This window comes from Hypanus sabinus, chromosome 11 (genome assembly GCF_030144855.1).
Source record: "Hypanus sabinus isolate sHypSab1 chromosome 11, sHypSab1.hap1, whole genome shotgun sequence".
In the NCBI taxonomy this organism is placed as follows: domain Eukaryota; kingdom Metazoa; phylum Chordata; class Chondrichthyes; order Myliobatiformes; family Dasyatidae; genus Hypanus; species Hypanus sabinus.
Window position 1 is genome coordinate 96762322 of NC_082716.1, and position 16105 is coordinate 96778426.

A 16105-nucleotide genomic window follows, 5' to 3' on the forward strand; every position below is an offset into this window, starting at 1 on the left:
TTATTTTCATTGCAAACACTTCAGGGGCTTAGGTGCTAAGTTAAAGAGCAGAAACCTTCAGGGTTGTGATCTCAGGACCGCTACAGTTTAATACATGGCTAAGGAGTTGGTTTAGGAGGGTGTAGTTGGTGTAGGAGCCCAATAATCCAAAAATAAGATTTTTGGATTATTGGGCTCTCTTCCAGGGAAAGTGGGACCCGTACAGAGGGGACAGATTGCACCTGAACTGGAGGGGACTAATATCCTAGCGGGAAGGTTTGTTAATGCTGCATGATGGGGTTTAAACTAGAGTTGCAGGGTGATGGAGTGCCAGAACAGATAGTGGAGAGATTGTGAAGGCAGGTGTTGATAAGACCTCAGAAAAAAATCAGGTATCAAAAAGTTTGAGCATGGTGTGACTAGTGTCCCGAGCTGTCTATATTTCAAAGCAAGAAGTATCGAAGGAAGGGCAGATGAATTAAGGGCACAGATCAACACGTGAAATTATGACTTTGCAGCCATTTCTGAGACTTGGTTTCAGGAGGGTCAGGGCTGACAGCTCAATATTCCGGGGTTCTGGTGTTATAAACTTGATAGAGCAGGAAGGTTTAAAGGAGGAGGGGTGGCGTTACTTGTCAGGGAAAACATCATGATGGTGCTCCATCAGGACAGACTGGAGAACGCAACTAGTGATGTGTTATGGGTGAAACTGAGAAATAAGAAAGGTATGACAACGTTAATGGGACTATACTACAGACCACCCAACAGTCCTAGGGAATTTGGTGGAACAAATTTGTAAAGAGATCACAGACCATTGCAAGAAGCTTAGGTTCTTATAAGGAATGAGACAGGGAAGATGACAGAAGTTTGTGCAGGGGAACACTTTGCACCCAGTGACCACAATGCCATTAGTTTCAAAGCAAATATGCAAAGAGATAGGTCTGGTCCTCGGGTTGAGATTCTAAATTGGAGAAAAGCCAATCTTGATGGTATCAGAAATATTCTGGCAAGTGTGATTGGGACAGGGTGTTTTCTGGCAAAGGTGTACTAGAAAGTGGAAGGCCTTTAAAAGTGAAATTTTGAGAGTACAAAGTTTGTATGTGCCTGTCAGAATAAAAGGTAAAGATAACAAGTGTGGGGAACTTGGGTTTTCAAGAGATATTGAGGTGCTGGTTAAGAGAAAAAAAGGAGGTGAGTAGCAACTATAGGCAAGTGGGAACAAATGAGATGCTTATGGAGTACAAGAAATGCAAAAGAACACTTTAAGAAAGAAATCAGGGAGGTGAAAAGATGGTATGAAGTTGCTCCAGCAGACAAGATGACGGAGAATCCAAAGGGATTCTACAGATATGTTAAGAGCAAAAGAATTGCAAAATTGGTCCTCTGGAAGACCAGGATTGTAATCCAAGTGTGAAGCTAAAACAGATGGGGGAAGACCTTAAATGCATCTTTGCATCTGTATTTTCTCAGAAGATGGATACAGAGTTTATAGAAGTGAGGCAAAGTGGCATCAATTTCACAGACCCTGTACAGATTACAAAGGAGGAAGTATTTGCTACCCTGAGGCAAATCACTGTAACTAAATCCCTAGGGCCTGACAAGGTGTTCCCTTATACCCTGCAGGAGGTAAGTGCAGAAATTGTTGGGGCTCAAGCAGAGATATTTAAAATGTCCTTAGCAACAGCAGAGGTACCAGAGGATTGAAGGATTGTCAATGTTGTTATGCTATTTAATAGAAGCTCTAAACAGAAACAAGGAAATTATAGGCCAGTGAGTCTGACATCTGTTGTGGGAAATTTATTGGAAGGTATTCTAAGGGATTGGATATTTAAGTTATTTGGATAGACATGGATTAATCAAGAATAGTCAGCATGCATGGCTTCATTCACGATAGGTCATATCTGACCAATCTCATGGAGTTTTTATGAGGATGTTACCGGAAAGTGGATGCAGGCAAAGCAGTGGATGTTGTCAACATGAACCTTAGTAAGGCATTTGACCAGGTCCCGCTTGTGAGGCTGGTCAAGAAGATTCAGTCAGTTGGCATTCAGGATGAGGTAATAAATTGGATTAGACATTGCCTTTGTGGGAGAAGCCAGAGAGTGGTAGTAGATGATTACCTCTCTGACTGGAAGTCTGCTGCTGGGATCAGTGCTGGGTCCTTTGTTGTTTGTCATCTATATCAATGCTCTGGATGATAATGTGGTTAACTGACACCAAGATTTGGGGTGTAGTGGACAGTGAGGAAGGCTATTATGACTCACAGAGGGATCAGCATCAGCTGGAAAAATGGCAGGTGGGATTTAATGCAGACAAATGTGATATTTTGCACTTTGGTAAGACCACCCAGGGTAGGTCTTACACAGTGAATGGTAGGGCACTGAAGAGTGTGGGAGAAAAAAGGAATCTGGGAATACAGGTACATAGTTAGGGTTGTAAATAAAGCTTTTGGCATTGGTCTTCATAAATCAAAATACTTAATACAGAAGATGAAATGTGACGTTTGAAGTTGTATAAGACATTGGTGAGGCCTAATTTGTAGTGCGTATAGTTTTGAGCTCCTATCTACAGGAAAGATGTAAATAAGGTGGAAAGAGTACAGAAAAAATTTAGAACGATGTTGCCAGGTCTGGAGGACCTGAATTATAAGACCATAAGACAAAGGAGCAGAAGTTGCCATTCAGCCCATCGAGTCCGCTCCGCCATTTCATCATGAGCTGATCCAATCTCCCCTTTAGTCCCATTCCCCACCTCCTCACCATAACCTTTGATGCCCTGACTACTCAGATACCTATCAATCTCTGCCTTAAATACACCCAATGACTTAGCCTCCACTGCCGCCCGTGGCAACAAATTCCATAGATTCACCACTCTCTGGCTAAAAATTTTTTTTCGCATCTCTGTTCTGAATGGGCGCTCTGCAATCCTCAAGTCATGTCCTCTCGTACTAGACTCCCCATGCATGGGAAACAATTTTGCCACATCCACTCTGTCCATGCCTTTCAACATTCGAGTAATAAGGAAAGACTGAGTAGGTTAAAAGACTGTATTCCTTAGAATGCAGAAAAACGAGAGAAGATTTAATAGAGGTATACAAAATTATAAGGGTAAATAGATAGGTAAATGCAAGCAGGCTTTTTCCACAGATGTTGAGTGGAACTACAATCTGTGGTTATGGCTTAGAATGAGATGCCAGCACAAGTGGTCCATGCAAGCTCGATTTCAATTCAGTTTAAATGGTTTTGGCATAGATTAAATGGGCCAAAGGGCCCGTTTCAGTGGCATACTTCTCTATGACTCTATTTGGACCACTCCTTAATCTTCCTTGGTGTCAAATATTGCACACATTGTAAACTGTGTACGTCATGAACTCAAAGCCCCATCCTACACATTGCTACCTTGTCTGACCACACCAAGTCCGCCCACACTGCAGGATCCCACCCACAGTACATACTTTGCTGCCTATGGGACCCCACCCTCTGCCCGAATATTAGCAGAGTAAAGCTGTATACAAGGGACATGGAATGACCTGTCTTCCATACCTGTCCATCTCACTGAAGCTGCTGGAGGGTCTGGAGGTCTTGCCGCTCGATGCCGTGGTGTGAAAGGTATCCTGGACCAGAGTGCTGTGTCCAGCGCTGTCAATCACCATGGCCGTCACCTCCTCTGCACTACTGCCGTCCTCCCCAGATGGCTGGTTTTCCGACACGATCCACTCATCCGGGGTCTCGGTCTTGATCCGCATGCTGCTGATCTGCCTGATTGTTTCGGGACTGCGATCTCTGCTGACACCAGTCTCCACATACCATTGGCCCACTCGATCAATACGCACCAGCCTCTCATCATTGCCACCCTCACCACCCAAGTCGTCAGGCAACGGGCTCCCGTGTGTTGCACCCCCTGCGTAGTTTGAGGGTATCCGCCTTCTCCGTGGGTTTGGGGGGAGGGCACTGCCCCCACCACGAGGCTGGCCCAAGCGTTTTGATCCATCCTGGCTCAGCCCTGCCTCCACCTCGGAGATGTCAATGCGGAAGTGGATGCCGTCCAGGATCTGCGTGCACTTGTCGATGATGTACTGCATTTGGAGGAAGCTGGCCGCCGTTAGGTAGCTAATAATGTCGGCCACCTGCAGGCATAATTTGCCCGTGTAGCAGAATGCCAACAGGCGCTCAAACACTGCCGGGCTTTTGATAACTGAGATCGAAACAGCACTCATCTCACCCAGAGACATGTGATCACGGAAGTAGGGCGAACTAGCAGCCAGCACAGCCTTATGAGCACGGAAGGACTTCCCCTGGATGTCGACTACGATGTCACAGAGGCGACCCTGCATTCGCAACTGATTGAGCTGTGCCAGCACAGAGCTGCTGAAATCTGGGACCTCCAGTTGGATGCTGCCCTCCTTTTCCATGGCTCCCAGTACAGCTCACACACTCCTGCAGGAAAGAAGCAGTGTAATGGTTACTAAAGAAGAATGGCTCCTTTTAAGTAAGTTCAAATGAGGCATATCACGGCATATTCCACCCAATGAGTATCTCTGCACTATTCGCAGGATCTTGGTGCTGTTGGTCACCAAGTCCCATAATTTTCCAAATGAACAAACAATAAAAGGAATGAGCTGATGGACAGACTGCATCAAGGGACTGGGAAACCCGAGAGCACTCATAGAAGCTGCATCTGCCACCTCCCTCTTCCTCAACAAGGTCATGAAATCGTGTTTCTGCCTCAATACTTTCCTAGCACCAGCCTTGCTTCCTCTTTTCAACTCTTCCATGAAACCCACTCCTTATTCACTTCATCCTCCAACTAAATAATGACCAAGCCTCAACTTGAGTTTATCATAATGAGTACAAGTACAAAGGAAAGTTCGCTTGTAGCAGCTTCACTAGCACATAGGTACAGATAACAGACAGAATATAAATCATCCAAACTACTTTCCATCTCAGGTTTAATGTTATTTCTAGTAACTCATTCTCATTTATCATTTTTACAGTTTCCATGTTTACCATTGGCAGGTTTCTAATTTTAAAAAAATCCTTGTTACCTCTGTCTTCTGCAGATTATCTTCCCAATTCCATCTTTCCTATGCTATTCAAAATATTGTTATCTCCCAAATATGTATCTGCCTTTTCCTCTAATTTAGTTTACCCCTCCATCATACTGAAATGACACCCGTTATCTGTAAACAAAATCTTCATTCCTCCAAACTCACCTTTAGTCTGCCATCACTTCATTCCCCGCAAAAGCCTCTCCTCAGCTATGCTCTTGGGTATAATTATGCTTGTTTACTTCCAAACTCATCCCTCAAATCAAGGCTAGCACAAAGTCTGCTAGGCTGTGTGATGTCGATGATATCGTTTAACCTGGTGATTGAATGGGTTATGAGGCAAACAGTGAAAGATAAGTAGAGAGGCATTAGGTGGACTCGATTTTTTTTACTTTAGAAGACCTTGACTTTGTGGATGGCGTTGTTTTACTATCACATACACACCAACAAACGCAAGCAAAAACTCAGCACCTGTGTAACTTGTGGTGGACAGGTTGGACAGTCAACCAGAGACAGACTGAGACCATGACCATCAATGTAGAGTCTCCTCCTCCCATCAAGGCATATGGCATCAGCTTAGATTCACCTACCTAGGCAGTATCATTCAGCTAAATAGTGGGACCAAGGACTCAGCAAAGCTTGAATCGTCTTCAGATCAATGAGCAACTTATGGAGAACAACCAAGTACAGTGTCTACAGCAAGGTGAAGATGTACCAGAGCTGTGTCCTGTCCACACTCTTGTATGGTTCAGAATGATGGTGCATGACAGAAAGGCAAGTAGTGTTGAGGAAGCAGGAAGCCTGCAGAAGGATTTGGACAGATTAGGAGAATGGAATACAGTGTAAGGAAATGTATGGTCATGTACTTTGGTAGCAGGAATAAAGGTGTAGACTATTTTCTAAACAGGGAATAAATGCAGAAATCAGAGACACAAAAGGCCTTGGGAGTCCATGTGCAAGACTCCCTGAAGGTTAACTTACAGGTTGAGTCGGTAGTAAGGAAGGTAAAATGCAATGTTAGCGTTCATTTCAGTAGGACTAGAACATAAAAGCAATGATGCAATGCTAAGTCTAAATAAGACATTGGTCAAACCACGCTTGGGATATAGTGAGCATTTTTGGACCCCTTATCTAAGAAAGGATATGTTGGCATTTGAGAGGGTCCAGAGGAGGTTTAGCGAAAATGATTTGGGAATGAAATGGTTAACATACAAGGAATGCTCTGGGCCTGTACTCACTGGTGTTTAGAAGGGGAGGGATCTCATTGAAACCTATCAAATAGTGAAAGGCCTAGATAGAGTGGATGGATCATTGATCTTTCTCTCTAAAACTTACCTCTGAAATGGCTAGAGTGCTCACTGAGATCTTTATTCTCTCTTTCAGCAGTTTGAGGTACCCATCTCTTCAATCAGACATCAATTATATTGGTGCCTAAGGAGAATGTGGTTACCTGTCTCAATGACTATCATCCAGTAGCACTTATAGTACATCCACTGCGATGAACTGCTTTGAGACTGGTAATGAAGCATATCAACCCCTGCCTGAGAAGTGATTTGGATCTGCTCTAATTTGTTTACATCACAACAGGTCCATGGCAGACACCAGTTCATTGGTTCTTCACTCAACCATAGAACATCTGAACAGTGAAGATGCATACATCAGCATACTCTTCATCAACTACTGCTCGGCATTCAATAAAATCATCCCCTCAACACTAATCAATCAGCTTCAAGACCTTGGCCCTCCTTGTGCAATTGGATCCTCGACTTCCTCACTTGCAGACAGACCCCAGTCAGTTCAGATTGGCAAAAACATCTCCTTCACAATCTCCATCAGCATAGGTGCACCACAAGCCTGTGTGGTTAGCCCCCTACTCTACTCACTTTATATTTATGACTGTGAGGCTAAGCACAGCTCCCAATGCCATATTTAAATTTGCTGACAACACCACTGTTGTTGGCCGAATCAAAGGTGGTGACAAATCAACATATAGAAAGCAGGCTGTGTGGTGCCATAATAAGATGAAGGAGATGATTGATATCATGAGAGAAAACCAGAGTCTATGAGCCAGTCCTCACCTGGGGAACAGAGGTGGAGCGAAACAGCAACTTTAAATTATCATTTCAGAGGATCTGTCCTGGGTCTAGCACATAAATGCAATTACAAGAAAGTGCGCCAGTGCCTCTACTTCCTTAAAAGTTTGTGAAGATTTGGCATATCATCTAAAACTTTGACAAACTCCTGTAGATATGTGGTGGAGGGTATATTGACTGGTTGCATCATGGCCTAGCATGGAAACACCAATACCCTTGAATGGAAAATCCTACAAAGAGTAGTGGATATGGCCCAGTCCATTACGGGTACAGCCCTCCCCACCACTGAGTACATTTACACAGGAAATTTCCTGTTACAGGAAAGCTGCTTCCATCACCCATGATCCCCACCATCCAGGCCATGCTCTCTACTCACTGCTTCCATCAGAGGAACTAGATAACAAAGCCTCAGCACCCACACCACCAGGTTCGGGAACAATTATGAACCTGAGGGGCTAACTTCACTCACCCTATCAATGAACTGTTTCCTACAGGCTATGGACTCACTTTCAAGGACACTTTATCTTGTGTTCTTGATATTCAACGCATATTTATTTATTGTTATTATTTTTCCTTTTGTATTTGCACAGTTCATTGTCTTCTGTACATTGTTTGTTTGTGGGTTCGGTTGGGCTGTGGTCTTTCATTGATTCTATTGTGTTACTTGGATTTACTGTATAAGCCCACAAGAAAATGAATCTCAAGGTTATATATGGTGACATATATGTACACTGATAACAAATTTACTTTGAACTTTATTCCTCCCCAAACACACATCCCATCTAAAGAATCTCACCCATATTTACCACTTATTGCAATTTTGTGGTCTCCGGCTTTCTTGCAGGGTAGTCTCCAATCACTTCCATGTATGAAATAGAATCAATTTCTTCCAACTACATTTCTGTCTGCCAATCTTGCTCTGTCAACATATGCTTGTATTAAACACTTTCTGTCATGTTATTATCACACCTGCAACAATAACCAACTGATACAAGCCATTGGTGAGACCACAACTAGTGTATTGTTCACCCAGCTATAGGAAGGACATCAATAAGCTGGAAGTAGTGCAGTTTTTTTTTTTGTTTCACAAAGATGTTGCCATGACTGGATAACTTGAGTGATAAGTAGAGACTGGATAGGCTGTGACTATTTTTCCTGAAGTGTAGGAGACTAAGGGCTGCCTTTATCAAGATTTATATAATCATGAGGGGCAAAGATGCAATAAATGGTCACAGTTTTCCCTCCTTGGGCTTAGATTTAAGGTGAAAAGATTAAGATTTTAAAGCAGGGGTTCCCAACCTGGGGTCCACAGACCCCTCGGTTAATGGTAAGGGTCCATGGCATAAAAAAGGTTGAAAACCCTGATTTAAAGACAATCTGACAGTTATCCTTTTCACACATGTGATGCCAGAGGAAGTGATGGATATGTGAACGTTTACAATGTTCAAAAGCCTTTCAGATACATGGATAATAGAGGTTTAGAGGGAATATGGTCCAAATAAAGGCAAGTAGGACGACTTGAGTAGGCAACCTGTTGGGGCAATGGGCCGGTCTCAACTCTGTATAAATCTATGACTCTAATTGCTACTAGATAGTTGCTGCTACCAAATTTAGTCCAGTGACAAGAGCAGTTCTGTTATCAGTGCTCACTGAAAAAGCAAGTGCCCCAATGGGTGACCATGCATACCCCAAGCAGTGCAGCAGGTGACCAAGACAAGAGATTTGATTCATGCCCAGTACTGCACCTGGCCAACTGTGTTGGGTTGGCACCTCTGGCACTTGGTCTGTGTCCTAAGTTTGGTTGATAGAGAAAAGACTAAAAGAGTATTGGATATATGTGGAGTGGGAGTTAGTATAGAGTAGGTCAGTTGAGTGAATTAAGGGCTTTGTTTGAGATTAACTAAAAACCTTCTCAGCAACTGGCAGACATAGAAGCAGGTCCTTCAGTGCACTGATCCACCCTGACAATCACACTAAACCCATTTTATTCTCCCTGTGTTCTTATTAACTCTGCTAGGATGCTCAGGACAACTGACCAAACCACAAAAAGGAAGCATCCAGAGGAAACCCACACTTTCAGAGAGATAACGTGTAAAATCCCACACAGTCAGGACCAGATGTCAGGATCTGATTGAGAACACTGGAGTAGCAAGGAAGAAGCTCTACCAGTTGAATTGCTTATGGCAAAAATGCCAAGCAATGACAGGAGAAATGTGCATCTCAAGATTACTGGTGAAGGCAATCACCTCAGGAGAGAAACCCAAAGCTGTCCAACCCTTTCAGGATTCTACCATTGTAGCATTAGAGCAATGAGCCATAAGAAATTTATACATGCATATATAACTTAATTTACAGGAATAAACCATGCAACGCCTTTTCATTCTTACATTCATAGACAATGTGTTAAGTGATGTTCTATTATATTTCCTAAAACCAATAGCACTGTTGCCATTTATGTGGCCCCTTGGGGAGGTATGCTACGACAATAATTGAAGGGTTTCTCCACCCAACCAAACCCCTCGCTGCCCAGTAGTGAAAGAACCCTAATTTCCTTTGACATTGTCACCAATCTCACGACAAACTCACCAATTACCACACAAATGTGCCCCGGTACAGTGTTGATACATCGCAAAACATGCAACAATGCTCCAGCACGGGGTTCCTGTAGATCTTAGCCATTACGTAGTCTCAATCTATAAAACAAAAGAGATTAACTTACAAAGTCAGAAAATACATAACGCAAGAAAATCCAGCAACTTGTGAAATTAATATTAAATACTTGTCCTCAAAAACTCTCCAAGACCCTTGGATATGGATTGAACTGCTTTATTTTTTGTAACATGATCCACTCTACTGTGAGATTTATTATTACAGTACAACAACAGACCTGGCCATTTCAAGGCATTTATCTGCCTCATCAAAAGAACACCCCTCACAAAACCAACTCTACAAAAAAAAATTAAGTATTCTAGATGTGTTCACTGACAGCACTCAGAATCAGATTATCACTGACATTCATCATGAAATGTGTTGCTTTGTGGCAGTGACATGGTGACTATAACTTACAAAAACAAATAAACAGTGCAAAAAGAGGCATGATGAAGAAATGTTTATGGACTGTTCAGAGAAATAAGATGCAGAGGAGGATGACACTCAGCAACTCTCTCCACTTATCTGCAAACCAAAGAGGTTAAGCAGAAACTTCCTCCAAACAAATATGGGTATTACCAAAGCCATTTGCTCTGTTCCATTGCCACGGATTGGTAAACTGAATTACCAATCTTCTGGTAATCTGTTGCAGTTGCTGAAGATTCTTCTACAACTTGAAACATTAACTTTGCTTCCTTGTTCGCAGATGATGCCTGAGTGTTTACACGCACATGTTGCAACTTTGGCATTATATCTGACCCTCCACCCCCTATCCCCCAGGGTCAATTTAGGATTACACCTCTGCCATTACAGACTACCTACATCTACCTCAATTATAATTGTTCTTTCCTGACAGCAAGCCTGAATGGGACAAGTAGAGAATGGAACTTTGGAATGAATGAGAGAGAGAGGAAGATAGGCTGGAGGGAGAGGGAGATATCTCTGGAATTCTTTACCCTGAAGATCATGGCAGATTTATAAAAAGAAAATAGATTTTTTGAAAGATCAGAAAATTAAGGGCAACAGAGAGATGGCCCAAAGGTGCGGCCTGGCGCAGATCAGCCATGATCATATTGAATGCCAGGGTAAGCATGGACTACATCTGATTTTCTTTAAGCTCTTCATACCAGAGTACCCAAAATATATTAACTATGCCCGATAACCTGTGGATTTCTCAACAAAGTTTAGATCTATAACATTCACGTTAAATTCACAGTATCTTCCAAGTACTGACATTATAACACACAGATGTTCTGATTTATGATCCATTACAAAATATAAAAGCAGCAATATAAACATGAAACAGGAATCAGAGTTCCTTTATAAACAACACTGTGTTCACAAAAGAATTTCACTATAACACGTGGCCTGGAAATAAGAAAACACTGATAATATCCATTGAAAATATAGGCACAGCATATTCATTTAATTAACTACTTTGCCATGACAGGGATATCAAGGAGAATTGAAGGGGAATTTAGAGTGATCGAAGAACTTAAAAGAAATCTAAAGCATACTTTTTTCTAAACAGTAGTTAATATCCAGAACACACAAAATGCTGGTGGAATACAGCAGGCCAGGCAGCATCTATAAGGAGAAGCACTGTCAACGTTTTGGACCGAGACCCTTCGTCAGGACTAACTGAAGGGAAAGATACGAAGAGATTTGAAAGTAGTGGAGGGAGGGGGAAATGCGAAATGATAGGAGAAGACCGGAGGGGGTGGGGTGAAGCTAAGAGCTGGAAAGGTGATTGGCAAAAATGATACAGAGTTGGAGAAGGGGAAGGATCATGGGACAGGAGGCCTCGGGAGAAAGAAAGAGGGAGGGGGAGCACCAGAGGGAGATGGAGAATGGACAGAATGATGGGCAGAGAGAGAGAAAAAAACAAACAACTAAATAAGATGGTAGAAGCAGATACACTCATTGGGTTTAACGGGCATAGTTGAATGAGCAAGCAAATAGCATTAGATAGGGAACAAGATTGGCAGGGGCGTGATGGGCCAAAGGGCCTGTTTCTGTGCTGTGAATCTCCTAGGCAAGGCAGAATCCACCCCCTGATTGGGGAGGCTTTCGTCAGAGAGTCCCTACTGTGTCATATCTCTGGGGGTCCAGATAAACATGCCCATGGCACGGTGAATAGCGGAGGGGGTGGGAGTTCGGAGGTCAGTCGGCCACACCTCCAAGAAAGGAGGGCAGAGTTGGCATCGCCTCGCAGGGTGAGAGGCCACGCCTACGAGGGAGGGCCAGGTAAACAAGCCCTCCTGGGGAGGAGCCCCAGTTGGTTACGCCCGCCATCCCAATAAAACCACGGCCCGATCGAGGGCCGCGGACTGGAAGCCCCTCGGCTGGTCATGCTGCCCCTCCCACAGCACCCGGACCGGGCCCTCACACCCTAACGCTACCACCCCCTCCAGCGACTCTCTCCTCGCCCCACTCGGTGGTTCACAGCAGCCGCGTGGCGACGCCTGCCCCGGCCGGGTGCCGTTGCCCGGTTACCGGCGGCGGTATTCACTCACCGCTCTGCGCCTACCGGACACTACTCGTTCAGGCGGGCCCTAACGCGCATGCCCTTTCGCACAGACCCTGGGACACGTAGTTTCCGGCCGCTTCGGATCACCGGAAACGGTGCAAGAAGGACTACAACTCCCATGATGCACTTAACTCCGACGCCATTTCTGTCCAAAGGAGTGACCATTGGGTTGTGAGTGTATGGCCGGATTCTTTGGGAACGGGATAAAGGAACTGTACTACGCCTCCCACCAACTTTAATCAAAACTACCCCACGAAATAGTCAGTGTTAACAGTGGGATGGTGTGGTATAAGGCTGACGTCCTCATTCCATGTGGAATGATCCTGGGGACGTGAGACTACAATCCTATTAAGCGGACCGCTCTCCCGCGATAGCGACGCTGGCAGGTCACCCGGTGCATAGGTCTGGTCCAGCAGTTTGACCTTATAGGAGGTATTGTATAGACACTGGTATGTTCGTTTAATCAACGATGGTGCATAGATGCTAGATGTGTTCCACAAATTCAGTCATGTAAATATGTGTGAAAATACAACCGCGGGAGATCAATTCTATTCCATTTCCTTCTTCCCTTTCCTCCAATTCAGGGATCCAAACCATACTTGCTGCCATCAGGAAAATGATACAGGACCCACACCACGAGGTACAAGAACAGTTATTCCCCCTCAACTGTTAGGCTTTTGAACCAGTGGGGATAACTTCACTCAATTTCACTTGCCCCATCACGGAACTGTTCCTACAACCTATAGACTTAATTTCAAGGACTCTTCACTCAGTATTTCTTGATTTTTTTTGTATTTTGCAATTTGTTGGGGGAGGTCTTTCATTGATTCTGTTAATTGCTTGGATTGTTGTGAATGCCCACAAGAAAATGAATTGCAAAGTTCTATAAGGTGACATATGTATTTTGATAATAAAGTTACTTTGAATTTTTCTAGGTGAATCACTTATTCCAATCTAGAGGACAAGACGTTGGTGAGGCTATATTTAGAGTATTTTTTTCAGTTTTGATCATACTATTAAAGGAAAGGTGCCATTAGGGACAAAAGAATGCAGAGAAGGTTTGCAAGGATATTGTCAGGATTTGAGGGACTAAGTATAGAGCAAGGTTAAGCATATTGGAATTTTATTCATTGGTGTGTAGAAGAATGAGATAAAACCTAATGGAGGTGTATAAGATTATGAGAATATGGCTAGAGTGAATACTCTGAATATTTTTCCAAGGATCGAGGACTCAAGAACTGGAAAACATAAGTTTTTAAGGTGAGAGGGTAGAGATATAATAGAAGCCTTTTCACTGCTTGTTCATGTATGGAATGAGAAGCCAGAGTAATTGGTTGAGGCAAAACACCAACAACTTTTAAGAGGCACTTATAAAAGATTGAAAGGAAAGGAAAAGATTAGATGGATATGTACCAAATGCAGGCAACTGGGACTGATTTAGATGGGCAACAAGGCAATTCAAGTTTATTGTCATATGCACAAATACATGTTTGTACAGCATCTTTGTCAGAATGGTTGGGTTAGGCAGAGGACCTGTTTCTGTGCTGAATGACTAACTCCACCGTAGCACTGCCTACAATGTGGCCTCCTCTACATCAAAGAAGCTAAACAGATTGGTTTCTTGCTTGGCAGAGCACCTGTGTTCACTCAGCAGGGGTGATCTTGAGTGTTTGGTTGCCTCCATCCCTACCCCCACTATCAGCTGTCTGCTTGAGGCTATGGTTATAAAAATGTAGGAAGCCAATGTTAGCTTGAAGGACAGCATCTTATCTTATGTCTGGCACCACTGCAGTGTTCTGACAGACTCTGCAGTGAATTCTGCAGCATTTCAGCAACTATCTTTCTCTGTGACGGAACAGGCCATTTCACATGTAAGAACATAGGAGTAGCAGTAGGCATCTCAGGACTGTCCCACTGTTCTGTACAATAGCATCATATTTCTCCCTACCCCAATTAAATGTTTTCCCCAAATTGTCTGCTCCTCTCCTCTCTAGCACTATGGTAAAGGAGACAGTTGTGATCACTACCTCCAAAATGCTATCCCACTGAGAGATCTGATACCTGACCAGGTTCATTTCAGATCGGATCAAGTACAGCCTCTCCTCTTGTAGGCTTATCTACATATTGTGTCAGGAAACCTTCTTGAACACACCTAACAAATTCTACCCCATCTAAACCCCTTGCTCTAAGGAGATACCAGCCAATATTAGGAAAGTTAAAAATCACCCATTCACAACAACCCTATTATTGCACCGTTCCAGAATCTGCCACCCTATCTTTTCCTCGATGTCTCTGCTACTAATGGGGCAGAGAAAGGGTCTATATATATATACAGATATTTAAAAAAACACCCAGTAGAGTTATTGCCTCTTTCCTGTTTCTAACTTCCACTCACAATGACTCAGTAAACAAACCCTCCATGACTTCCTCCTTTTCTACAGCTGTGATACTATCCCTGATTAGCAATGCCACTACTCCACCTCTTTTGCCTCCCACCCTGTCCCTTTTGAAAAATCCAAAGCCTGGCACATTCAGCAGCCATTCTTGCCCTGAGACATCCAAGTCTCCATAATGGCCACACATCACAGTTCCACATATTGATCCACACTTAAGTTTATCCACCTTGTTTATGATACTCCTTGCATTAAATAGACACATCTCAAACCATCTGGCTGAGTGCATCTTTGCTCTATCATCTGCTTACTCTTTCTCACAAACTCCTTACAAGCTGTCCCTATTATGTCCGCCAATCGCCCCATCTTCCTCACTTCAGTTCCCACCCCCCTTCAAATCTAGTTTAAACTCTCCCCAGTAGCATCAGCAAACCTCCCTCGCAGGATATTAGTTCCCCTCCAGTTCAGGTGCAACCCAACCCATTTGTATAGGTCACTCCTTCCCCAGAAAAGGTTCCAATGATCCAAGAACTTGAAACCCTGCCTCATCTCCTCAGCCACTCATTCATCTGCACTATCTTTCTGTTCTGACATTCCCCAGCTCATGGCACTGGGAGTAATCAGGAGATTATCACCTTGCAGGTCCTGCTCTTCAACCTCCTTCCCAACTCCCTAAACTTATTGCGCAGGACCTCTACCCCTCTCCTGCCAATGCCAGTGGTACCAACATGAACCACAACCTTTGGCCGCTCACCTTCCCCTTCAAGAATATTTGTAACTGCTCAGCGACATCTTGGACCTTGTACCTGGGAGGCAACATACTTCCCTGGCATCTCTTTTGTTGCCACAGAATCTCCTATTTGTCCCCCTATCAAGTCCCCGATGACTGTTGCTCCGCCTGATTTAACCCTACCCTTCTGAGGCTCAGATCCGACCTGTCAGGATGCTGAAGCAGGGATCCAATCGCAGACCCAGTACTGTGCACACAGTGATTTTAATTGAGTAACAAATCCCAAGGTGCAAACAAAGTCAGCGTCAAAGTTCAGGCAGAAATGAAAACATCCAGAGAAATCCAAAAACCCGAATCAGGAAACAGGCAGAGTCAATGTTCAGATAGACAGAGTTCAGATACAAATAATGGCCAGGCTCAGGAAAACTCAGTGGTACAATCTGGCAACAAACAGGTGAAAACAGGACTGAAATACACTGAGCACCAAACAGAGAGGCAGATGATAGGTGGAGCACAATGAGACACGGGTGGCAGCAATACAGGTACTAATGAGAAACAGATGAGAGATGGAGTACTCAGTGATACAGGGGCTGGAATACAGCAGGAGGGGGGACAGGAACACATGGTAATACAAAACCACAGACTTGACAGCTATGGGGAAAACACACAAAAAGACAGAGTTCA

The 16105-nt window shown here is 43.8% G+C and overlaps 1 protein-coding gene across 5 annotated transcripts in view; it reads right to left on the reverse strand.

Moving 5' to 3' along the window:
• The window catches only part of zbtb37 (zinc finger and BTB domain containing 37), a 56796-nt gene extending 44454 nt beyond the window's left edge, over positions 1-12342 (reverse strand). The window contains exons 1-4 of one of the 5 annotated variants that reach the window (XM_059984938.1): positions 12285-12342; positions 9706-9812; positions 5192-5342; positions 3522-4415 (exon numbers count right to left, since the gene is read on the reverse strand). In XM_059984938.1, the coding sequence (XP_059840921.1) occupies positions 3522-4390 (869 nt within the window). In that variant the 5' untranslated portion in view covers positions 4391-4415; positions 5192-5342; positions 9706-9812; positions 12285-12342. The other 4 variants (XM_059984942.1, XM_059984937.1, XM_059984939.1 and 1 more) reach the window with 4 other exon arrangements.
• Between the last annotated feature and the right edge of the window lie 3763 nt (positions 12343-16105).